Here is a 25,862-nt window from a genome sequence, read left to right as displayed (position 1 = left end):
ACTTGGTCAAGTTTCCCTGTGGAATTGTCATTGTTTCATGTTAAACTCTATATTCTTTGTTTTGCCTTTTTTCTTTTTAAAAGGCTTTGTCCACAGTAGGTGGCAAGGTACTCAAGTCCTTTTCACACCTGATCTGCTATCCTTTGAGCAAACCCAGCTCACTGTGAGGGGCATAGGAAGGGAACACGCCCACACTTACTGAGCGCACCCCGGAAACATTTTCTCATTAGCTCCTCACAAACTTGGGGTAGGGGTTATCTTTCCAGATGAGTAGACTGAGGCAGAGGTTATCTTTCCAGATGAGTAAACTGAGGATTAGTAACTGGGCACTCACTCCAGGCCTCTCTGGGTGAATCCAGTTCTCACACCAAGATTTGTGAATGTTCTGTTCCCTGAGATTAAACTTTGGCTCTTAGAGAGAACCGCTCAGCTCAATTGCAGTTCTCCCTCCTCTCGTCACGTGAGTGTCTTTTTACCCCTAAATATATCCACTGGCATCTCCTAAAGCCATTCTCCTACGTAACCACAACTCCACTATTAAAAACAGAAGAAAATTAACCAGCATATGTTCGTATCATCTCATTTCTACTCTCTATTTCAGATTTCCCTGATGGTCTCATGTGTTTGATAACTATTTTTTTCCAACCTGGGTTTGCTTAAGGCTCACAATTGCATTTTGCTTTTATAACTCCGGAATTTCTCTTAATCTAGACCAACCTGCCTCCAATCCCTCCTGTTCAGCTCTTGTTTCGGGACACTGACTTTTAGAGGGACCAGACCAGTTTTCTTATAACCTTTTTGTTGACAGTTTACCTGGCAAGTGTCTTGCAAATTGAAGATTTTAAAAGTTCTTTAAACCTAAAATAGGTATTTTCTAGGAGATGTGTTGCCAGATTGTCAGATGTTGCACCTGATATTTTCTGTAGCTAATATATTTTTTTTTGTAGCTAATATATTTTAAAAGAATCCTTATTTACAAAAATAAGGCAATTGTAAAATGTTAGAACAATTCAGAAATACAGTTGGCCCTTTGTATCCACAGGTTCTGCATCTGCGGATTCAACCAACCTTGGACTGAAAATATTTTTTAAAACAAAATTCCACAAAGTTCCAAAAAGCAAAACTTGAATTTGCCAAGCTGGCCAACTGTTTACATAGCATTTACATTGTATTAGGTATTATAAGTAATCTAGAGATGAACTAAAGTATACGAGATAGGTTCTTTGCAAACACTATGCCATTTTATATAAGAGACATGAGCATCCTCGAATTTTGGTATCTGCTGGGATCCTGGAACCAATCCCCCTGCGGATACAGAGGGATGACTATGTATGAAATATAAAATAAGAGTTCCGTTTGATACCATCACCATGTAGCCCTGAGATAACAGTCATTTTGGTGAAGTTATATATTTTTTCCCATTTATTTATTATAAAAACTGCTCATCTGTACACATTGTTGTGCAGTTTACTTTTTATCTCACTAGCTGCATTGTGGATTGTGTCATGTCAAATATGTAGCTGAGATTGTGTTTCGTGGTGCCTGGGATAAAAGTGCACCAAGCCAGCCACATTCCTTCCTAGGTGTTCAAGGCGAGACACACCCGAATGTAAAGTGCCCGGCCCAGGATGAGAAATGTGACTTGTGCCCACAGAGCAAATATTTTTCTGTCTTTGAGGCTCTCTAGCTAATATAGGAGTTGAATCTTGGTGTCTTCTGCCCTGTGTTTTAGCAAGTTGATGGAATGTAGGAGTAGTAAACTCTTAAGGACTCTGTATTTAAATTCTGATACTCTTTTGTTTTTCTTTTCTGGGTGGGTCCCTCCATATTTTTTTCTGCAGATACCAGGAGATCATCAGGTTGGCCTACCTTGCAGGTAAACATGATACTCTGCCAACATAAAGTGATTTAGAAATGTTAATCTATTTTACCAAGCCCAAGTCTCTAGTATTTTAAGCCATCATAAAACACGTACCTGTCACGCTGAGGAATGTGCCGAGGGCAGGCATCAAAGAATGGCCGAGGGAGTCTCAGGAGTGTGTTTTACTGTGTTGTAGGATTGTGTCCTGACAACCTCTGTGAGGCCGGGGGGTACTGACAAGGAGTGATTTCTAAATATTGAAGCCATTTAACTTATGAATGCAAGAATGCCTACAAGTAATTATTCCTGTTTGTCTATCCAAGTGTCAGGGCGCTCAGAGGTAATTCTGTGGATAAAGGGCATAAAGGCTGCCTGACTTAGGGAATCAAATTAACAGAACAATCATATGAGCGAGAGATAGTCCCTTGCACTTCATGGAGAACAGAAAGTTGAACAGAGAGACCGTGTGGACGTTTCTGGCTTCTTTGGAAGATAAGTTTAACGAGCCTCCCAGTGAGAGAATTGCTGGCACAGGGCGGAATGGTAAAGCCGCTTTTACTGTTGTTATTTTGTTCTCGTGTTGTCCATGGCAGGAATGTCATCGCTGCCATTTGGTGGGACATCCGGGTGTCAGTAAATCTTGTTATTAGTAAGTTAAATTATCTGTAATTTGGTGATGGGCTTTTGCATCAAGAATTCTGTTAAGGAACAAAATGATTGTAGGGTGGTTCCCCACATCTGTCTAAATATCTGATGAAAAAAGGATAGAGTTGTGATTTTAAGTGCATTAAAAAATTCATGTATTAATTTTTTTTGAAAAATTGCTGAGTAGTTAATCATTAATTACTAATTTATAATTAGTTAATAATTAAATGCATATTCACTCCATTTTCTATCATCCAGTAATAAAGGAAATAAGAAAATAAGTATAAATATTAAAATAAGGGCTTCCCTGGCGGCACAGTGGTTGGGAGTCCGCCTGCCGATGCGGGGGACGTGCCCTGGTCCGGGAAGATCCCACGTGCCGCGGAGCGGCTGGGCCCGTGAGCCGTGGCCGCTGGGCCTGCGCGTCCGGAGCCTGTGCTCCGCAGCGGGAGAGGCCGCAACAGTGAGAGGCCCGCCTATCGCAAAAAAAAAAAAAATAATAAAATAAACGGAAATAATGTTAATGGAAGTAAAGAGGCAGTGTTACAAAGAGTGAGGAATAAGATAAGATTTTAAGTTCAGGATCAGGGAATTGCTTAAATCATTGAACCCCACTTTTTTCATCTCTAGAATAGGGATCGTACAATCGACACCCAGAGGGTTGTTAATGAGGCTGAAATGAGATAATATATTTAGAAATTAAAAAAAAAAGTTCAAATTCTACTCCTGCTTTCTTGAGCAGACAGGCTTGTACGATGAAAAAAAGCATGTGAATCGAAGTCACATAGACACTGGTGTGAATGCAGGCTTTGCCGTGTGCATTCTTAGATGAGATCTTTTAATCACTCTTAGCGTCAGTTACTCTAGCCATAAAGTGGATCTTATCATATCACCCTTGTAAGGTAAGGTCAAGTGCACGGCTTAGACCAAGGCGCTTGGGAGCAACAGAGTCTGCTGGCTCTTGAATCTGGACATTCATCTATCAGGGGCATATGCTTGTGTGTGTGGAATATGTGCCGCCTGGAGCTTCCCTTCCAAGTGATGACCTTGCTGCTGCTTTTCTGTTTGCAGCGACCCTCCAGAGCGCCACGCCGGGCATGGACGCCTTTTTCCGCACTTGGAGGAGCACGGGTGCTCGTGTCATCGCCCAGTCACAAAGCTGCTAAGGCCGTCTCAGGGGCGTGGGCGTCAGGACAGGAGGGCAGCCTCCGAGGGCCACAGAGCCATGCCTTTCGGCCTGAAGCTCCGCCGGACCCGGCGCTACAACGTCCTGAGCAAGAACTGCTTTGTCACCCGCATCCGCCTGTTGGACAGCAACGTTATCGAGTGCACGCTGTCTGTGGAGAGCACGGGGCAGGAGTGCCTGGAGGCGGTGGCCCAGAGGCTGGAGCTGCGGGAGGTAAGGGTGCAAGCGTGGTGGGTGGATGCGCCGGAGCTCAACCCCAGGGACCAGCCACCTTCTCTTGGCACCTGCCAGGCTTTTCAGCCTCAGCCTGGTTTCGAAGCATCCTGTTATTCTTAGCGTGGCCTAGATCTTAACACCTTTCAGTGGATGCAGACACCTGCTCTGATGTTGTGAGAAGCAGGGACACTCCCTAGAGTTTGCACGGGGCATGGGCTGGGGGTGGCAGCACCCCTTTGCTTTCAGCCCATGAGGAGGTTGTAATGAGACTCTCCTCCCCAAAACCATTTACTCTCTTTAAAAACAATCAAGTGGGTAGCTGGGGTTTTGGCATTCCGGCTGCATATCAAGGAGAAAACCACATAAGTGGTGGATGCAGCTGCTTTTTTGTTTGTTTCCATATTTTCCTCTTCAAAGAGGGAAAAGAGGGAAGAAAAGAAAGAGCATTTAAAGTGAGCATGACCAGCGAGGCTTTTTTTGTGGGAGCTTGTAAAATGGGGGTTTTGTTCCTTTTAAGATTCCTCATGACCTTGTTTTCTTTGGGCTTTAAGCAAACCCAGGGTTCACCATTAAGACAGTCACGTTATCTCTCTTTAGAAGAGATTCTTAGAGCAATGTGCCCTTTGTAACCAGCAAGCCCTGCTTTTTTTTTTTTCAGTCTTACAGACATTTAGGACAAGGGACTTTTGAGAGAAACCCCCTCAAACATTTGTGTCTTGGGAGCATATCGCATGTGGCCTATGGGCTGGTAGGTAAGGGGGTGTGGTTGAAAGGTTGCCAGTGCCGAAATGACGGCAGACCCCTGAGAGTCAAGCCTTCCCGAGGGCAAGGCAGAGCTCTGTGATTGTCCTGGGCCCTGTGACACCATTGCCCAGTTCTCAGGGTGATGCAGAAGAGGGGAGCGGTCCCTATTGAAAGTGATCTTATTTGATCTCTTTGCTCACCTCTCAGGATCCACCCTCTTTCCATTTGCACAAAGGAGTTGGGGTCAAGGAAGGTCTTCCTCTCCGCTTGGCATCTTCCACAGGCTGCCTCTTATCCTCTGGGGGACGGTTTCACCTGAGCACTTCTGTTTCCTACTGGTCTTCGTGTTTATACTTTGGTTTCAGTGTTCAGGCCTTCCTTTGACATTTATCTTCCTGCGGAGGAGACTGTCCTGCCCAACAGGTATATGTAGCTTGGTAGCTGGCACAATAAACATGTGAAACGTTCTGACCTTGCTGGTTGATAGTTGGCTCTTTTTTGCTTCTTGGTAGCACATTAGGGTGCACATATTTAAACATATGTGTGTGTATCGGCATAAAGGAAAAACCTTAATGCTGTCGTCAGTTGGTCAAGAGGCTGGTCTAAATTCTCATAAAAATTTTCATTATAGATCATTTGAAAATATATGCAGTGGTTTTACTTTTGAATATTCCCAGTAACTTAAATGAGAACAACTAAATATTCTTTGCATGCATTAGAAGCAGTATAGTATGTGGTTAAGTAGTTATAAGTGCAGGCTTTGGAGTCTTAAACTTGAGTCAAGTTATGGTTCTGTCACTTACTAGGTAACCTTGGAAAAGTTATTGAACTTCTCTGGAAATCAGTTTTCTCAGCAATAAAATGGGAATAGTGATACTCACCTGACTTACCTTACAGGGCTGTTGTAAATATTAGAAGAGATATAGTATGGCAAATGCATAGGGCTGTGTCTAATAATGTATAATTGTTCCAGTTTGAGAGTTTTGAAAAACGTTTTTTCGTTAAAGAAAATACCGAACAACCGCAACGTTCCAGACACTGTTTGGGGACTTGGTGAAACTAAGATAAATAAGTTGTAATTTTTCCTTCAAGATATGCACAGACTAATAGAGGAATCCAGCATGTAAAAACCAGCTAAGACTGAATGTGATCCACACTAAATGCAATGCAGGGGCTGGCCTGAAAGGCAGTGGCTCTCCTTAGAGTTGTGCAGTGCACGGCCTGCTCCACTGAACACCGCAGCCCTAGCTAGGGGAGAGGAAGCCTCAGTGAAATATGAACAGAGCCCTCGCATTTTGAACAGGGACTTGAAGGATGCCCAGGAGGTCAGTAGGTGGAAAAGAAGGCAGGTCATTCTGGGCATGGGGAGAAGGCATCTCTGTGAATCACCAGGTAAAGCCAGAGTGTAAGGTGCAAAGTGAGGGGCGTCTGGAGATGTGTATGATAATAATAATTAAGTTCCAGCAGAGTATTGTTTCTCTCAGTGAGAGGGCAAAGGTCAACCCTGGATTATCCCACAACTGGGTCGTCACAAAGGACAAAGCAGCGAAGTCCAGATTCTACCGTCAACGCGTGTGGCAGGGTGATTGATCTTCTAATGCTAAGATGGGGTTTGCGTTTAATGTCGGCTTTATTTTGACATGCTCTAAACAGGTGCATCCACATTAGAACACATCACTTTCTCTTTTGGTTTTATGCTTTCATTCTGTGACAGATCACATTGAAGGTATTGGCCTTTTGTGAAACAGTCCTATAGAAAGTCCTCTTGAATCGAAGGATGAGACAGAGCAATGTAATACTTTGTTCTTCGTTTGCCCAGACACACCTCAAGGAGGAATGCATGCCCCGCCCAAGAGCAGAGGGGAGGGTGTGAACACAGGGTCTGCCACACTCACTTGACTTTGGATGTGGGTCATTTTTCAAATAGGGCTGATGGTGCTTTAGAGAAGAAAGAAAAAGTTCCTCTAAGATACAATGAATTGTTTAGTCTTTATGAAGTGTTGGAAAGTAGAGTGTGGTGAATTTTTGGCGTTGCCGTTAGAAGTGTTCTGTAGTTTAGGTGTGCCCTAAACTTGACGGTAGATTTATATTAGGAAAGGAAAACTAATTTTGATTTAATTTTTGATCTATGTTAATTACAATTTATGTTTTATTAGATAACTTAAAAATAGATTGTAGGGAATTCCCTGGCAGTCCAGTGCTTAGGACTCCATGCTTTCATTGCAGGACACAGGCTCCATCCCTGGTTGGGGAACTAAGATCCCATAAGCTGCACGGTGCGGCCAAAAAAAAAAAAAAAATTGTATTTTTTGAGGCAGTTTTAGGTTTATAGCAAAACTGAGTGGAAAGCACAGAGAGTCCCTTATACCTCCTGTCCCCTCCCCACCAGGCACCCCCACTGTCGACACCCGTCACCAGAGTGGTCCATTTGTACAGTCAATGAACCCACATTAACACATCATATGCTCTAAGTCCATAGTGTAGGTTAGGGTTCACTCTTGGTGGTGTACATTTTGTGGATTTTGACAAACGTATAATGACGTGTGTCCATATGGTAAGCTCTTTTTTTAATGTAATAAACTGATTTCTTAAACAAATGTTATATGCAAACATGAATTGAAAAGTATACATGTTTCAGCGTTAAACACATATTCCTCTACCAACAGAATGAAATGTCACCCTGAGTCACCTTGGGTCACCAGAGGTCTCAGTTGACTCTCTGCTAGTATTTGACCGTGTCCTGTATGACTTTATCCTCCTGTTACTGAATGCAGGTTCATGTGCTCGATGCACAGTGAGGCCAAACAAACTGAAACGTCCACGTTTGGAGCAAAGAAAGGTTTATTGCAAGGGCCAAGCAAAGGGAACAGGTGGATCGTGCTCAGAAATCCCTGAACTGATAATGCTAAACGTTTTCAGGGTCAAATTTGGTTTTGAATACACAGCTGTGGCATCCAGAGTGCCCAGGCCTGGCTTAGTTAGCAGAAACAGTCATCCCCTGGGGAAGCAGAATATGCCAGGGTCCCTGCTCCCAGAAACCCTGGAGTTGGGAGAATAGGAAAAACAAGAAACAAAACAAAGAGAACAGCCTGTGCCGAGGTACAGAAACAGGAAAGAACATGGAATTTTCAGGGAAGGGCAGAGTGCAGTTTGCACAGATTTGTGTGTGTGTGTGTGTGTGTGTGTGTGTGTGTGTGTGTGTGTGTAGGGGTCATGGAGGGGAGGATAGGAGTGTGGGTAGGTAGGTGGAGTCTGCTTTTGAAGGGTTTGATGTACCTGGCTAAGGAGTTTTAACTAGATCCAGTAGAACATTGTTTCTAAAATGTGTCACAAAAATAATTAAAATAATCACCACCTTTTAATGTACCACCTGTTTTGCTGAGCGCCTTTCATAGATCATCTCATTTAATTTTTCTAACAAGTCTGTCAGGTGACTACTCTTGCTGTCCCCATTTTATGGATGGGGAGACCACAGTGTAGTCACTGGACTGGCTCCAATTCAGGTAGACTGACTCCACCATTCTAATTCCCAGGGATGTGTAGTGGCAGAGAAAGGGGATGTGGTAAGATGCTTTGGGAAACACTCTCATAAGTTCTGCAGTTAAAAAAATAAATGTTTGAGCTCAGTGTTTCACAATTAATTTAGCCTTCTAGTAAATACTCTTCGAATCGTTTGGGTAATAAAACACTGCCTGGAGATGGAAAGCCGTAAAAAGATTTCAAGGTGAAGCATGACATGATCACCTTGAGTTTTAAGAAAAGAACCAAATAGCCGAAAAACAATGGGGATTGGGTGACAGGAGGAACAGAGATGCTAATTAGGTGGGCATAACAAGAACTTGGCAAGAGGAAATAACGTGAACCCCTTAAGAAAAAAAATTTTTAATTGTTTTAAATAAGTTCGGAAAAAAAATCAGGTATGAGTTTCTGGCTGGGAACTCTATTTAAAGGAAGAGGCTCGGGAGATACAGGAGGCTTAGAAAATTAGAATTCTGATAATATAGTTACAATATGTTCGGATCAATGGATTTCCTCTTCCCCAAATGAAATCTTAGGTGGAACTTCAGTATGTAAGATGGAGCTGCTCTGTTTGCTGAGGGGGTGGATAGGGTATCTGGAGCCCCATCTCCTTGTGCCCTTCCCACACACACCCCAACATGGCTTGAAAAATCATTGCCGTAGATTACGAGAGAAATAGCTAAAACAATGTTGCCTTATGACTAACCTTATCTTTAAAAAATAAATACATGGAGAAACAGCAGAGTTTAGTGGCTAGGAATGAGAGTTCGGACCAAACTGTCCGAGTTTGAATCCTGGCTCTGCCACTGATTTGCTGTGTGATCTTGAATAGTTACTTAACCACCTTGTGCCTCTGTTTTCTCATCTGTGAATGAAGATGGTAATAGTAGCAGCCTCCGTAAGTTGTTGGGAGGATTAAATGAATTAGTTTTTGCAAAGTTGCCACCGTATCTCAGTGCTGGGCACATAGGAAGCACTTAATATGGCGGTCTCCTCTGCAAAACACTACTCAGGTCAGACAGAGAAAGAGAAATATAGTATGTTATATGCGGACTCTAAAAAGAAATGATACAGGGACTTCCCTGGTGGTGCAGTGGTTAAGAATCTGCCTGCCAATGCAGGGGACACGGGTTTGAGCCCTGCTCCAGGAAGATCCCACATGCCGTGGAGCAACTAAGCCCGTGCACCACAACTACTGAGCCTGCGCTCTAGAGCCCATGAGCCACAACTACTGAAGCCCGCACGCCTAGAGCCCGTGCTCTGCAACAAAAGAAGCCACTGCAATGAGAAGCCTGTGCACTGCAACGAAGAGTGGCCTCCACTCGCTGCAACTAGAGAAAGCCGGCGCACGCAGCAACAAAGACCCCAACGCAGCCAAAAATTAAAAAAAAAAAAAGAAAAGAAATGATACAAATGAACTTCTTTACAAAACAGAAACAAACTCACAGACTTAGAGAACAGAACTTATGGTTATGGGGTCGGGGGAAGGGATAGTTAGGGAGTTTGGGATTGACATATACATACTGCTATATTTAAAATGGGTAACCAACAAGGACCTACTGTATAGCACAGCTCAATAATATGTAACAACCTAAATGGGAAAAGAATTTGAAAAAGAATAGACACATGTATATGTATACCTGAATCACTTTGCTGTACACCGGACACCAACACGACATTGTTAATCAACTATACTCCAATATAAAATAGAAAGTTAAAAAAAAAAATAAGATACCACTCAGGCTGTCTAGACCCCCTACAGTCCCTCCAGAGTCTGGGCTCTCACCCTTTTGTAAGTCTGCTCATTCCATTTTTAGATGGCTTTGATCATTAGAAGCTATGATCTTCCACTGAGCCAGAATCTTTCAGTTCCTTGAACAGTTATTAATTTCAGATTGTGCTGCCCAGTAGGATAGCCCTTGGCTACATGTGGCTATCGAGCACTTGAAGCGTGGCTAGCTTGAACTGAAATGTGCAGTAAGTATAACAGACACAGCGGATTTTGAAGACCTAGTATGAAAAAAAGTTAATATATCTCAGTCATTTTTATAATAGTTACATGTTGAAAGCATAGTATTTTGAATATACCATTTTATTTTCTTTTTTAAGTTATTTATTTCTGGCTGCATTGGGCCTTCTTTGCTACATGTGGGCTTTCTCTAGTTGCGGCGAGCGGGAGCTATTCTTCGTTGCAGTGCACAGGCTTCTCATTGCGGTGGCTTCTCTTGTTGCGGAGCACGGGCTCTAGGCATGCGGGCTTCAGTAGTTGTAGCACGTGGGCTCAGTAGTTATGGCTCGTGAGCTCCAGGGTGCAGGCTCAGTAGTTGTGGCGCATGGGCTTAGTTGCTCAGCGGCGTGTGGGATCTTCCCAGACCAGGGCTCGAACCCGTATCCCCTGCATTGGCAGGTGGATTCTTAACCACTGTGCCACCAGGAAAGTTCCTATACCATTTTAAGTAAAATTTATTAAAGTTAATTTTACTTCTTTAAACAGACTTCATTAAAATAAATTTTACTTCTTTGTACTTTTTAAATGTAGCTACTAGAAAATTTTAAATTACATATGTGGCTCGGGGACTTCCCTGGTGGTCCAGTGGGTAAGACTCCGTGTTCCCAATGCAGGGGCCCCAGGTTCAGTCCCTGGTCAGGGAACTAGATCCCGTTTGTATGCCACAACTAAGAGTTTGCATGCCGCAACTAAGAGTCTGCAGGCTGCAACTAAGAAGCCTACATGCCGCAACTGAGTCCGCAGGCTGCAACTAAGAAGTCTGCATGCATGCTGCAGCGAAGATCCCACATGCCACAAAAAAGCCCCGGCACAGTCAAAATAATAAGTAAGTAAGTAAGTAAATAAATAAATAAAACGAAGTAGTGTTAGCATAATAATTTTAAAAAATTCAGGTCACATTTAAAAAAATATCTGGCTCACATTATATTTCTACTAAACACCGCTGTTCTAAGAAAAGCAAGGAGGCCATGTTAATAATAATAAGGAATATAAAGAATTCCAATAAAACATAAAAATATGCTAGAATTATTTCCTTTAGGGATAATCGTGGCTCTACTTTTAATTAAAAAATAATAAATGGAGGAGGGATAAATAATTTTACACAGGTACGTGAGAATACTTTTCATGGCTATACTCTATTCAAGGTAGAGAACTGTTGTTTTATTCGGAAATTCAGCACTTTGGGGAAGAATAAATTTGATAACTCTTGGGCCTCTTCTAAGGCTAAACTAAGAGCCCTGGTTTTTAAAGGAGCCTAAAAAAATCCATAACCATTTCATAGCGTTGGTGATTAGCCTCTAAGTTATTCCCCTTTTCTTTTGCAAATTTATATTTTCATCTTTACTGAAAGCTGATTTATCCAGAGCTATCAGCTATGGTAGAAATGTCTCACATTTTGCTCTTTTCATAATGGCTAGAGCTTACAAAGGTACAGAATCTTAACATGCATTTCCTTTCATCAGAGTAAAGCTAACCTACATTAAGGACATTTCTATGGCTTGATTTTATGTTAATCTTTTGGGAATTGGAAATTTATCTGTGATAATGGGAGTACTCGAACACTTCATTCCCTGGCCCTGTCAGATAATAGTGGAATTTGCTGTATTTTGTAGCTAGCTTAAGCATATCTATATATGTTTGTATTTGCAGAGGACTAAAATAATCAACCATAATTAAGAACTGATTGAAGAGTCCTCTGCTGGGGAAAGTTCTGAGTTTTGCATTGCTTTTTGTCTTTGTAAAGATTATGATGTGAAATCTTACTAGCTTGATGTCAATTCTGTAAGGTAAATTGGTGCTAGTGTCTATTTTCTAGATACAGAGATCGTAGGTGAAGTAATCCCCTGGTCTTCATCTTTTCGTATATTCCGAGTGAGTCATGCAGCCTCAGAAGAGTGAATTTTCTTGGCTATGAGATTTGCCTCTTGGGTCTGTGTTACTCTGCAGTTTCTTTTCCTGTACTTTTATGAAAAGATTGACTAGGAAAATGAAGATGGTGCAGTTGTTAATTATAGACGTGCCAGTTATAGAAATCCCAGACTATCCAGAGCAGAGGTTGATTGTACACAAGTTGTTTTCTGCAGTTATCCAACTGATGTATGGTGGTTTATTTTCCAAAGCATTTGGAATGTAATTGCGTGAAGCGCTGCTTTCAGAGTCTGTGTCTAGTCACCTTTTGGAGTATTTTCCATGCCTCCGTGAAAGTTTGAATGCTTGTATGTAATTCCTATATATTTTATGTGAAGGTGTCTCAACCTCTTTGTTTCTTAATTTACAACTGAAATATACTGGCTACGACAGGGACCCTATTACAACCTAATGGAAAGTATTTTAAACTTTTGCTTCTGGATGATTAACTCTTCAGAATGCTTGAGATAAGATCGTGGATTTAATCCCTAGTAATTGCCAAGACTGTGTCTGTAACCCTTATAAATAGTTAGCATTAAAGCTCTGTCATTGTCATAAAACTAGAAAAACAAGACCCTCAAAAAATATCTTTCCCTATTAATAGCTACCATGGGGGATAACACCATATTTACAAATAAATGAAGAAATCAATCAGTAACATCCCAAACTGTTTTTAAAGGCCTTATTTACTACAATCTTTTCATGATACCGGAAGAGGGCTCTTATTATGACACTGAAGGATTCACATGCCAATCTGCCACTGAAGAAACTAGCCTAGTTTTTGAGGGCTCACATACATTTATCCTTCCCTGTTAAAATGCAAAACTCCAAACCAAATAAACCAGGGAACTACTCATATGAAAATGACAATTTATGTGGCTCTTCTTACATTATTTTTTTAGTAATGCATTTTTGCATTTTTAGCAATTGATTCAGAGATGTGGTTGCTTTCCCTGGGAACCGGTTCTTCTGCCTTTTCTGTTCTTTTTTTAATAAATTTATTTATTTATTTATTTTGGGCTGAGTTGGGTCTTTGTTGCTGCGCGCGGGCTTTCTCTGGTTGCAGCGAGCAGGGGCTTCTCCTGTTGTGGAGCATGGGCTCTAAGCGCGGGCTTCAGTAGTTGTGGCTTGCAGGCTCTGGAGCGCAGGCTCAGTAGTTGTGGCGCACGGGCTTAGTTGCTCTGCGGCATGTGGGATCTTCCCGGAGCAGGGCTCGAACGAACCCGTGTCCTCTGCATTGGCAGGCGGATTTCTAACCACTGCACCACCAGGGAAGCCCTGTCTTTTCTTATTGCAATGAACTCATTGCAGAATTCATGGCACCAGAGCTGTTTTCTAAAGAAAACTAGAGAAATAAAATGGGATTTAGAGCTCACACAGAGGTATCCTGAGGATTAGATGGACCTGGTTTATGTTTGGTGCTTTGGAGATAAACCAAACAAGTGTCTCAGGCATTTTCTTGGGCAATATGGTGGAATCCTTTTGGTCATGGAGGAGGTAGCCATTTCTACCATTTCTATTTGGAATCCACCACATTTCCTTCAACCATCTGGCAGCGTTTAGCAGTGAAGCTCAGCTTTCAGAATTCAGCTGGAGTTGAAATTGGCAAGTCGCTTATGAACAGGCCTGGTGTGGTCTCAGCTGGGCTTGATGGGAGTAATGGCCCCTTGGCTGACACACAGAAGTTGATTGGTGCACATGTTAGTTTAAGTGAGTGGTTAGGTTCTGATTCCATTTCCTGTGATGAATTTTGTAGACATGGCTGAATAAATGTGTTGCCGTGTGAACTTGAACAGAACAGGGTAAGAACTTTGAGACAGGGTCTTTCTCCTCCATTGAATACTCCAGAGCAGGGATGTGGCTAGGGGAAGAGCGGGGGGCGGGGAGGGGGGGGAATGGAGAAGGTTACTTGGGGCAGAGCTTCACAAAACAGTGTGTGGATGGGGATCTCATAAATGAACTTCCCTTCCTCCTAAATAACTCAATACAGCACTTCTAAAACTAGGTCGTTCCGGCCGTAGTATGTAGAAACTGTGTCCTCCAGATTACCTGCCTCTGCATTGGAACCCCATTTCTTGAATAGTTAAATAATTGTTTCATTGGATAAATGCATGGTGAGTCACCCAGAAATACCCTGTGTCCTCTGGAAAAGACTGTGTTGCAGCAACAAAAATAGCTTACGCCATGGATTAGGTTTTGGCATTGGAAGTGGTTTACCTTGTTATTTGGAATTCTGTACTGTTAATTATGGCTCAAGACTATTATCATACAATGATTTCTTTTGTACCTCATCATCTTCCTTTTCTGTGTGTGCACGTGTGCATGAATGTATCTTTGTGCATGCATGTATGTGTACTCCATGGAATATTCTTTCTCAGGGTGTTTTTTTTTTTAATTAATTTATTTTTGTCTGCGTTGGGTCTTCGTTGCTGTGCGTGGGCTTTCTCTAGTTGCGGCGAGCGGGGGCTTCTCTTCATTGCGGTGCGTGGGCTTCTCATTGCGGTGGCTTCTCTTGTTGCGGAGCACGGGCTCTAGGCATGCAGGCTCAGTAGCTGTGGCTTGCGGGCTTTAGAGCGCAGGCTCAGTAGTTGTGGTGCATGGGCTTAGTTGCTCCGTGGCATGTGGGGTCTTCCCGGACTAGGGCTCGAACCCGTGTCCCCTGAATTGGCAGGCGGATTCTTAACCACTGTGCCATGAGGGAAATTGCGTTTTTTTTTTTTTTTTTTTTTTTGAAGCGGGGAGCTCAGTTCTGGTTTAATGATTGGGTGGGAATGAGAAAAGGAAATTTAAAATACCGGCCTTCAAAGCATAGGAGAAGTAAAAGTTAAATCTTTTTTTTTTTTTTCCAAAATCAATTGTAGAATGTTTATGCAGTTACTGTGGACCCTTTATAGTTTGAATGTTACTAATTTGAGTGAATGTTACAATTTGAATGAAGTATGGACCATAAAATCATAGCTCCAAATGTGAAGACTCCATTTAGTGAAAGATAGTAATCATGGTTGGCTTGTTAAGCAATTGCAAAGTTTGCCCTCCCTTTCGCCACCTATGCTTATAAAAGGGCTCTTTTTCAACTAAAATAATTATCACATAGCCTGTCACTGTTTACATATATTACCTCATTTATCATATGCAAACTCATTACTAGCCATCTACAATATGGTGGAATACCCTCATATGGCGCTGTGCTCCATGAAGGAATTCAGTATAATGCAGAACTGCCTTGGACCCTTTTCAGACGGTTTATTAAGTACCCAGATTGCCTCATTTTAAGGTTAGCCTAAGCCCACATGATAGATCCCCTAGGAAAGCATCAGAGTGATGTTCCAGTGTCCCATGAACACCTACAATGAGACTCTAAAGAAAATCTTCGGGGAGGCACTGCTTTGTGATTTTTTTTTTCTTATACCTTTTAGATTTTTATGTTATTTATAGGCGTTCCAGCTTCTGCTTTTGCTTGCTTTTTCTCCTTTATCTTTAGATAACTTCTGTTTTCTTTTTTTAACATCTTTATTGGAGTATAATTGCTTTACAGTGTATTGTTAGTTTCCGCTGTATAACAAAGTGAATCAGCTATACATATACATATATCCCCATATCTCCTCCCTCTTGCGTCTCCCACCCTCCCTATACCACCCCTTCTAGGTGGTCACAAAGCACTGAGCTGATCTCCCTGTGCTATGCGGCTGCTTCCCACTAGCTATCTATTTTACATTTGGTAGTGAATGTATGTCCATGCCACTCTCTCACTTCGTTCCAGCTTACCCTTCCCCCTCCCCGTGTCCTTAAGACCATTCTCTACGTCTGCGTCTTTTAACTTCTGTTTTCTGATTCTGTGGTCGATAGAGATGCCAATAGCACGATGACAAAGATTCTTGAGGCTTGCCTGCCTTCACTCACTGAGGATGATGATCATGGTGATAATAGGAGCAGCAACCGAAGTCACCGTTTATGAAGTAGTTACTTAATGTGGGCCACGCACACGTGGACAGGCATTATCTCATTTACACCCCTAACAGCCTGTGGGTGATGGTTGTAATCACCATCCCCGTTTTACAGATGAGAAAGCTCTGAGACCCTCGGAGGCTCCATCACTTGTATAAAGTTATCAAGACAGAGAGTGTAAAAGCTGGGAGATAAACTGACTTCAAAGCCTGTTTTCTCTCTGTTCAGCCACATTTCATTTCCCCTACGTCATCAGTCCCATTGGAACAACCAATGGGCTCACTGGAGCTGGGAAATGAACAATAGGGTCAGAATTCACTCAAGCAAGTTGGTCCAAGTTGATAGAAATAGAACCTCGGCTCTGTTCGTTGGCATTTTGTTGCTCAAGAAATGCATAGATTTCTGGTACGGACTTGCCCTTCGGAAAATCATGGAGGAAATGGTCCCATCTGAAAGTACACCCGTTTAAAAATATCCTTTAGAGTATTTTGGGTCTGCAGCTTTATGTAGGGAAGGATGTGTCTGGTTTTCTGGTAAAGTCAGAGTCAAAACTTGATTACAGATTTTGGTGGGGTGGTGATGGGGATTGATCTATAGTATTGTTGAGGTGGCAGCCGGCTGGAGTGGGAAGGTCGGCGCAAAAATGCCTTTGGAAATTAAACATTGTAATGAAATGATTCCTTTGAAGGCGGCTTTCCAGGTGTGCTGTAAACCATTCTAGGCTATAATTGAAATATAAAAGAATGCTTCAAAAGCAGTGATCTATTTTTTAGCGACTGTGTGCTAATCCTGAAATCCTAGCATGAATTAATGTAAAGACAGGATTGGATGCATAAAAGTACCTGTTTTAATCATTTAGCACGTTGTTCAAAACTAACCTGGTTGAGGCTTCAAGTCTAAGGGTGAAAATCTCACTCTCATCTCTCAAATCCCCCCATCATGTGCCAAGAACAGCCACCAGGGGCTCCTGTGGCAGCTGGGAAGAGGGGCTACTTCCGCTCTCCCTGCTTAATGCCGGGGAGAGATTCCCCGCAGTTCATGTGTAATGAAGTGGTCGAGGCCGATGTTTTTTAAAAGTACTTCATTAAAGCTTAAACAGTGAATCAATTTTCTGTTCCAATCCGGTACTGTATGAAAATATCTACACTGCTGAAGCTTAACGTTGGCAGAAGGTTTCCTCTTTGGAGTTGAACAGTCAGTTACTTTGTAGCAGGTGAGAGAGCTGTGTTTGCCTCTGCTCCTGCGCTTCACTAGCACAGGGAAGTCAGCCTTGAGATCTTAGAATAAGTCCACACTGTCCCCACTCTGCATCACCCCTGCTTACCTAGCATAGGTGCGTCAGTACCCACATGTACAAACAGCAGCAATGGGTAGGAATACTGCATCTGGAGACTCAGGGTAGATTACAGTACTGGGTACCTGTGGTTTCTTTTCATGTGTCCCAAAGTTCAAAAGTAAAAGCCGGATCCTTGTGTACGGGCTGAGGCACCAAAGGGGAGGTAAGGTGCTGGAGTCTTATTTCCTGTGTGGTCTCAGGATGCCCCTTGTAACCGTGAACTGACGCTGTTTTATCCTTTTATCTAGACGCACTACTTTGGCCTTTGGTTTCTCAGCAAGAGCCAGCAAGCACGATGGGTGGAGCTGGAGAAACCTCTGAAGAAACATCTGGACAAATTTGCTAATGAGCCTCTGCTTTTCTTTGGAGTCATGTTTTATGTGCCAAATGTGTCGTGGCTTCAGCAAGAGGCCACAAGGTAGGTACATTTTTTCCTCCGTGTTCCAAGTAGGATGTGGATTAACTGTGAGGCTTCAGATGAAGTAGATGAGCTGGTTGATTTAGGGTGTGTGTGTGTGTGTGTGTGTGTGTGTGTGTGTGTGTGTGTGTGTGTGTGTGTGTGTGTGTGTGTGTGTGTGTGTGTGGTGGGGGAAGAGGGTGGCGTAGTTGGGAATTGTTTACCAGTTGCTTTGCAGCTTTAGAATGTTTGTTTGAATCCATGTAGCTAACCCCAGCGGCTCCCTATACTGCTAGTGAGGTAGCAGTGACCCTGAAGCACGTAGAATTTTGTGTCTAGCAGCATAGACTGTGGGTAAAATCAATATGCTAGGATTTCATGAAAAATTAACCACCTAAAACCGTTTGGTCCAGTCCTTCCCTCAAAATGTCCCCAACCAAAATGCATCGTCAGACTCTGGATTTGAGGATTGAGAAGGTAACTGAAGATGGGAGTAGAGTTGAGGAAAGCGCTGAGAGGGCAAGAGTTCTGGTTTCGTGGGTTGAATACGAGGAGGCAGGAAGCCAAGGGCAGAGCGATCTGGGGATGAGCCCCGCCCTCCTGCTCATTGGCTACTTTACCTGGGAGAGAAACCATGTGCCATCTTTGAAGTGATGTTTTTCCCTCATCTGTAAAGTGAGGGATTTGAATGAGTCCCAAACGTTCTGATAGTCTGCGATTCTGTGAATGAAACGAGTGCGTTTTTGTTGGTGTTCGTTCAAATATGCAGGTGGCGGGCGTGTCTCCTTATCATTCTGTTATTTCCGGTACTGAAGGGAATCGCATAAACCCTCTACTTTAAGCCTTTTACTTGGATCATGGCGTTCAGAGTGCTTGGGAAGCAATGTCAGCGGCATCCCAGGTAGAAGGAACAGTATTCTACTTGATTATTGCCTGTGTCATTTCTTAGATTTTAAATTTCTGAAATAAGGATGCAGTTGAAATTTTTGTTTACATTTTAAGGTGATAGTGTCCATCTTCTTCTTTTTTTAACCCATATCATTGTTAAATAGGTGGTATTTCTATAAACACAGGCCATGAGAGAGCCGACAGTCTGACCCAGGAAACCTATGTCAGTCTTTCAGGTGTCATTCATTTGAAGCACTTGATTGTGTACCATCGTGCACTGTTTTCAAGTGATTTCATTTATTTAAGTCCTTTCTGTCCAAAAAATTATCTCCTCAAATCTCCTCAAGTCAAATCAAAGCAAGATGATTTCCTCCAGCTTTTGAATCCTTGAGTACTTTACACAGTGTTAGGAACACAGCATTAGGGTAAATAAGAAATACTTGCTGATTCATGGCTCTTGGACCATTAAATGCAAGAGAATGAGTGCCAAGGATGAAACATGGACTATAAATTAATGCATATTGGGAAAAGTACAGCCCGTAAGAAAAAAAAAAATGAAGTGGTATTCCTCTAGACAGATTTATCCTGTAAGGTCTGTTCAGGAAGAGCAGTTGAAATGGTGAGGGACTCAGAAATTGTTCTTTATGAAGTTAAAGAAAAAAAAGCTTGTTTAAGCTCAGAAAAATGAAGACTTGCAAGGGTACAGTAGCTGCCTTTGGACTCTCATGGGGAGGGAATTCTGTGTCAGCTCCAGAGCACAAAATTAGGGCAGGTAATAATGAAGTTCAAGGAGTTGAAAGACTTCGGTTATCTGGCTCGACATAAGAACAGACTTTCTAATAATAAAGCCATGTAAAAGTGGAGTAAGCAGGGGCTTCCCTGGTGGCGCAGTGGTTGAGAGTCTGCCTGCCAATGTAGGGGACGCGGGTTCGTGCCCCGGTCCGGGAAGATCCCACATGCCGCGGAGCGGCTGGGCCCGTGAGCCATGGCCGCTGGACCTGCGCGTCCGGAACCTGTGCTCTGCAAGGGGAGAGGCCACGACAGTGAGAGGCCCGCGTACCGCAAAAAAAAAAAAAAAAAAAAAAAGTGGAGTAAGCAGACTTATAAAAGGGCAAGAGCCCCAGTCTCTGAAAATGCTGTAGCAGAGTGATAGCCCATGTAGTGTCTTGTAGAGGAGACCGCCATATTGGGAAGAATGTTGGAATCATCAGTGGTTCTCAAACAGACCAGGGCCTGCTAGATCATAATTACCCGAAGCATTTATTATAAATATGGATTCCAGGGCCGCACCAGAAGTCTGAACTGGAATGTCTCAGACTGGGGTTCACGAGGATGTGTTGTTTAAAATAAACAATATTCCTCAGGTAGCTCTGATGTTCATTCAGACTTGGGAATCAATAAGTTAGTTAACCTCTAAAGCTCTTTACAGTTTTAGATTTTCCAGATAAGTAAACTTAATGCTGCATTATTTGACTGTCAATATTTGCATTTATAAGCTGAAACAAAAAGTGTTTCAATATCAGAAACTGAGGTATAGAGTAGGAACTTTTGAATTTCTTTTTGCTCAGTTAGGTTGGTTCATTTAAGAAGTTTGATAAGGAAGGAAAGAAGGGTTTTTCAACACAGGATTTTGAAGCAAACTCTGTTACTGTTGTTTGATGAGAAAAACTAACAGAAAATAATACAAAACTTTGAAGGACATTTTTTAGACTTAAACATTGGAACTAACCTATGTAGATTTCAGGTATAACCTTCTCTTTATGGGAAAGGATGTTTAAAATTAGGAGCCGGTTTGCATGAAGTTTTTTTTGGTCCTCCCCCTCCCCCCCCAGCATTGCAGGAATTTTTGTTGTCCCAAGGGGCCGTAAAACTGGAATGTGCCTGGGGGGGTGGGGGGGCGGTGGGGGCGGTGGGGTCAGAGCAAGGGAGGTGGAGAAATAATAGAGAAAAGTGTTGTAAATAAAGAAAGGAACATTGATAGAGGGAGAACAAAGAGAAAAAAGGAGGGAATTCCCTGGTGGTCCAGGGGTTAGGACTCAGCCCTCTCACTGGGGGGGACCCGGGTTCAATCCCTGGTTGGGGAACTAAAATTCTATAAGCCACACGGCATGGCCGGGGAAAAAAAAAGAAAGAAAAAAGGAATACATATACTTGGGAAGGTTGAGGGACACCAACAATGACCCAGGTGTGATCTACTGAGACTCACCTGGGTTTTAGGCATATAGACTAGAGGGTAAAGGAGACTGGTTTGAACAGAATAACAGTTTTAAGTGCTCAGGATTTCTGGGTTTGATATTAGAGATGAATAGAAGAGCTGAATTCAAGGTGAAGAGTGCTACCAACCGTCATTAGGAGCCCTTGGGAATCTGAGCCTTCCTAGGAGGTTTTAGAAGCATCTGGGGTCTCAACTGAATATTGAAACTGTCCTCCAGGCAGAGCAGCCAAGGAGAAGCAGTGGGGGGCGGCGGGGGGCGGGATTCCAGAGGAATGTTTGACAGAGGGCCCCGGCAGCATTCATGAGGAGCCGGTTAGTGGCTCACTCCCCAGTCAGCCCCTGTTACCTGAGTTACCAGGCATCTCAGGTGGAGGTGGGCTTTGGCTTCTCTGAGAGCACCTGGGATCCGCAGCATCTGACACAGAACAGTTAGTCTTTGTGATGCCCCGCAGAGTAAGATGTTTGCATAGATTAGAAATAGAAATCTTTCATTGTGGGCAACCCTTTGGAGGAGGCAACCATTCAACCATCTGTGCTTAAAAAATAAGCCTTTGTCTGGAGCCAACCACAGTTGTTTTCACCCAACACATGTTTGCAATGGTTCGGCTACTTCTCTTGGAGAGTAAAACAGGTTCTATAGCATTAGTCGGGACCAGCCATTTCTTTTCTGATTAAGGACAAAGAGCTTGGAATTAATACTCTGTGTGTGTGCGTGTGTGTGCGTGTGCACACACGCGTGTGTGCATGCATGTGTGTGAACCCATATAAAGACACACAGGGGTGAAAGAAAGATATATTTAAAAGACGTATGTTTCATTTCTCATCTTCAGACAGTCTACCCTTGAAAACTTGCAGGTTAACACAGTATTTGGAACAATACAACAAAAATTGGAGAAGAATGTTGATTGCAAACTGTTTAAGAAGGTGATTGACTTAAGATTATCAAGTCCAGGTTTTTTAAGTTAGAAAATCGAGAATCTTTGTTTTTTGACATTAATTTTGATATGCTTTGTCTCATCTCATTTCCAGGATATGACTTTTGCAGACCAAATCTCTTCGTAAGTGAGGGAAAAAGGCCAAGATACTATGGGAAGTAGGGGACGACATGGACAGTTCAGGACCTACATTTAGGTGGTAACTGAATAGAAGACCAAAGATATCAAAAGGAGAATACACACAGAAGTACACATAAAAGGGGAAAAACAAAACAAAACAAAACTCCTGATAGTCTTACAGAAGTGTGAAAAAGCTGGTGAAAAGGACACACTAATAGACAGATGGAAGATGAGTCATGAAACCATAGGAATTAAAGAGATTAGGAAGAGAGTTTGTTAGCCCTGTTCCAAACTGTAAGATACATTACCTTGGGGCTTTAAAAATGTTAGTTTTCCTCCTTTGGTTAAAATGACTCAAGGGATGGGACCACCATATTTTTTTCCGTTTTGCTTTGTTTCTCATCTCCCTTTTTACCAGCTTATCTGCTCAGCAAAGGGACTCTGGCTAGGAGTTCATCTTCCCCCATCCTGTCCTCCTCCTGACTCAAAGGAAAGATTTTTGTAATGTGTTTTAATGATGTGCATAGCAACAGGCTCATTATAAACACATGGTTTTCAGATTTTTTCTGGACACAGAAAGAAAAAAGATGGTTTGTGAGAGGTGGAGAAATTCTTAGTCAAACAGAAGGATCCTTAATAATAGCCAGGGGAAACCAGAAAGCTGTTGGCCAAGATCACTGCTTTTCGTTTAGGTCTGGGGTTTTTCCAAGTCTTCCTCCAGTGAGGAAGTCCCTCTTTAGTTTTTTCAATACTAAAGAGAACACTTTTAAGAGAAAAAGTAATTTTTGAAGAGTGAATTGGCTTCAAGGTTGAAGTTGCTGACTGCATATATGGTTTCTAAAATTTTCAATCCTGGGACATTTTTCTGTTATCAGAACATGTTTGTCTTTGCATTATCCCTGTTGAATGGTCTGTTTGCATAGTGCTAAGGGGCTTTTAATTGTCCTAATGAGGGCAGATAACCTTTCCTACTTTTCCAGAACACATTTGTAGCCTGCTGTTGAGGTGCGGCCATCCGCCTTCCTAGAGGTAAGCATCGTTTTGATGCAAAGCAGTGGAACCACTGCTGTGGCCAGCACAGTTGCTCTACCGGCCAAGGACAGTCTTGACACATTGTGGAATTCTGGTGGAAACTTCGGGTCTGTGGGACCTGTTCCAAGCTCTCTCCATCTAGACGGTGCTGCCTGTTGTGTTTTCTACACTTCTCAGCCTCTGTGGGTCACTCTACTCTTGGAATCACCGTTCTCCTTACACGTCTCAAGTTCTCTAAAGTACTGGACTATGAGGCTATATTCTAGTCTGCTCGGTAAAGCTGCCTAGCAGTTCTTTCCAGAAGGATTTTGAAAAATACTTAATCTCTGTATGGGCTTGTAGGGGGCATTCTACAATGTTAAATGTAGCTCCTGTCTGGGAAGAACTTACCGGACAGCGTGTCATTCCACTAACTGAAAATAAATGCCCACATTGAAAGCTGCACTGTTCAGGTACCATAAAGAGCGTGAGTGCATTTTTGTTGTGATGGTGAGTGACAAGAGAGTTACGTTATTACATTGTTAGACTATGGTGGGGGGGCAGTGGTAACCCCCCTTTTCTTCCAATTACATAGTTTGGGCCTCTGGCATATTATATTGATGGCAAAGCCAGATTAGGTGAAGCCTTACATCCCCATAAAGGTTAAATTGGTATTTTGATTTTTTTTTTTAAACTAGGTTTCAAGAAGTGGTTCCAATGACCTTACAAAAGCTCTCTTCACCTTACCTTTCTAGTAAATACCTATGGTTTCCCTTTTAGTCTCTTGCCATCTGCCTTGAGTGCTATTATAAACAAGTCAGTGTTCAACCCGTGTTTAAAATGTCTCTTTTAAAAGCTCTAATTATGGTAACGTTTCCATTTCCTTTTACAACACCATTTATTTTGTTCCCCGGTTCTGTGAATTCTTTTATTATTTTGAAATATCATTTTAATGGCTATTTAAAGTTTACCCGTGGGCTGGGAAATAGGGACTCTCTTCAAATCAGACTTAAAATTCAGCATGAATTCCCCGTGGATAATATAATTTGCTGAGAATGGCAAATCCTCCTCCTGGCCAGCTCCAGCGGGTGAATGAGAACTTGTTCTCTCTCTGTTGATGATTGAGAACAGAGTTGTTCCTGCCAGATATTTTAGATATTTTAAGATGCTGTTTATACTGGGATTCAATCTCAACCATCATGCTGTGTGGCTAATGTCATGTATGATGAGATGAGAGACGAAAATGGCTGTCTGCAACAAGCAGAGCAATCTTGAAGGCGAGAATTGCTTTCCCAAAGGAGATGAGTTGATGAAAATGTTAGTTGCCATTTGCATTATTTTTCATTTCAGCCTTTATTTTAAGTACCTGTTCCGTGTTAGACACTGCTAGTCAGTGGGAGTACAAAATGAACAGATCTCAACACGTCCTCTCTCTCCTGAAAAGAGCTGTATCTCCAAGCAGCTTTTATTTCATCTCTACATGTTTGACTTATTGGAGTTTGTTTGGAAAGCTTACCCAGGGAGCCTGGTAAGTGTCTTCCAGGACCTGTGACCTGTGCAGTTAGTTGCACGGAGCCCCAGGCTCAGAAAAGCCCTGCACTTGGCTCAGTGCACTGCTGTTGTTCTTCTGAAATTCTTAATAATTTTTTTTTTTTGGCTGCGCCCCGGGGCACGTGGGATCTTAGTTCCCCGACCAGAGATCGAACCCATGCCCCCTGCAGTGGAAGCACGGAGTCTTAACCACTGGACCGCCAGGGAAGTCCCTGAAATTCTTAATTTTTGAATAATGAACGCTGCATTTTCATTTTTCACTAGACTCTGCAGATTTTGTAGCCAGTCCTGCCCAGGACAGCCTCCTACCTCCATCCCTGTTCGTTCATCTCTGCTTGTTTTATTGTTGCCTTGTGACTTTTGCTCTTAGCTCTGGGTAGATCTGAGTCTTCTGTTATGGGTGTGATCAAAGAGGAAAGGTAAAAAGGCAAACAAACAAACAAAAACCATGGGGGAACACAAATAAAATTTTCACTGTCTCTGCAAATATGAAAATAAAATTGAGGTCCTGGTAACCATTTCTGCTCCTGGACTTGACTTACTGGAAAATCCTGTAGAGTTTGGGGAACTGTTATAAAATCAGTTGAATTTCCTTTAGGGAAGCTGATCAATTAGCTTATCTCAATCCTCAACTAGGATTTCCTCATGTTTTGCTTTGAAGAAGATGACTCCACAAAGTTTATACTTTTCTTAATTAAATCGAAAGCACACCTTAGTGCCTACCTCATCATACCAAGTCTTCCAGATGCATGGAATTACTTTTTATCCTTCTCTTTCCTCTCACAGGAAAAAGATATAGATTGCAAGAATATGTAGGGAGATAGCTATTTAGGCAACACACTGCCGGTAGAACAATGAGGTCTACACAAATAAAATGAAGTTAACACTTAAACACAATCTGGGTGTTTCTTTGATATTCTTTCCCTTTAGGGGAGAGAAAACAAATGGTAAAATAAATCAGTGTTCTTTAATAATATCACTTGACATTATTATTATTTATTGTAGGTGTTCTATAATAAATGGAAAAATTGGAATTTCAAATGGAAATAGGTCCGTGGCATCATTCATGTTTCAAAAGGAGCCTTCATGTAATGTTAGGTTTCTTTAATGCATCTGACATTTGATTTTCACCCTTTGTAAAGCAAGATATGCTTCTCTATGCTTTAACCATTAGTAAAGCAAAGTTTCTGCCAAATAGGTGAAGTGTCAATAGTATACCTCAAAAAAAAAACAAAACCCTTTGCTTTTAAAGTGTTAAGATTCTCATTTTCAATCGTATGGTTAATGTGTATTTACTAGGTTTTTTTTGTTTTTTTTTTTTAATTTATTTTTGGCTCAGTTGTGGCTTAGTTGCAGCGTGCAGGCTCTTTGTTGCAG

At 42.2% G+C, this 25,862-nt stretch overlaps 1 protein-coding gene across 5 annotated transcripts in view; it reads left to right on the top strand.

Moving 5' to 3' along the window:
* The window catches only part of PTPN14 (protein tyrosine phosphatase non-receptor type 14), a 170,176-nt gene that overhangs the window by 61,705 nt on the left and 82,609 nt on the right, over nt 1–25,862 (top strand). For 4 of the 5 annotated variants that reach the window (XM_019952667.3, XM_019952666.3, XM_073803323.1 and 1 more), the window contains 4 exons: nt 3,578–3,905; nt 17,617–17,786; nt 21,699–21,792; nt 21,898–21,926. In XM_019952667.3, the coding sequence (XP_019808226.1) occupies nt 3,732–3,905; nt 17,617–17,786; nt 21,699–21,792; nt 21,898–21,926 (467 nt within the window). In that variant the 5' untranslated portion in view covers nt 3,578–3,731. The remainder of the gene's footprint in view (nt 1–3,577; nt 3,906–17,616; nt 17,787–21,698; nt 21,793–21,897; nt 21,927–25,862) is intronic. The other variant, XM_019952668.3, reaches the window with a different exon arrangement.

This window comes from Tursiops truncatus, chromosome 1 (genome assembly GCF_011762595.2).
Source record: "Tursiops truncatus isolate mTurTru1 chromosome 1, mTurTru1.mat.Y, whole genome shotgun sequence".
Classification (NCBI taxonomy): Eukaryota; Metazoa; Chordata; class Mammalia; order Artiodactyla; family Delphinidae; genus Tursiops; species Tursiops truncatus.
Note: the sequence above shows the minus strand (reverse complement) of the source record. Positions and strands in the feature narration are given on the sequence as shown.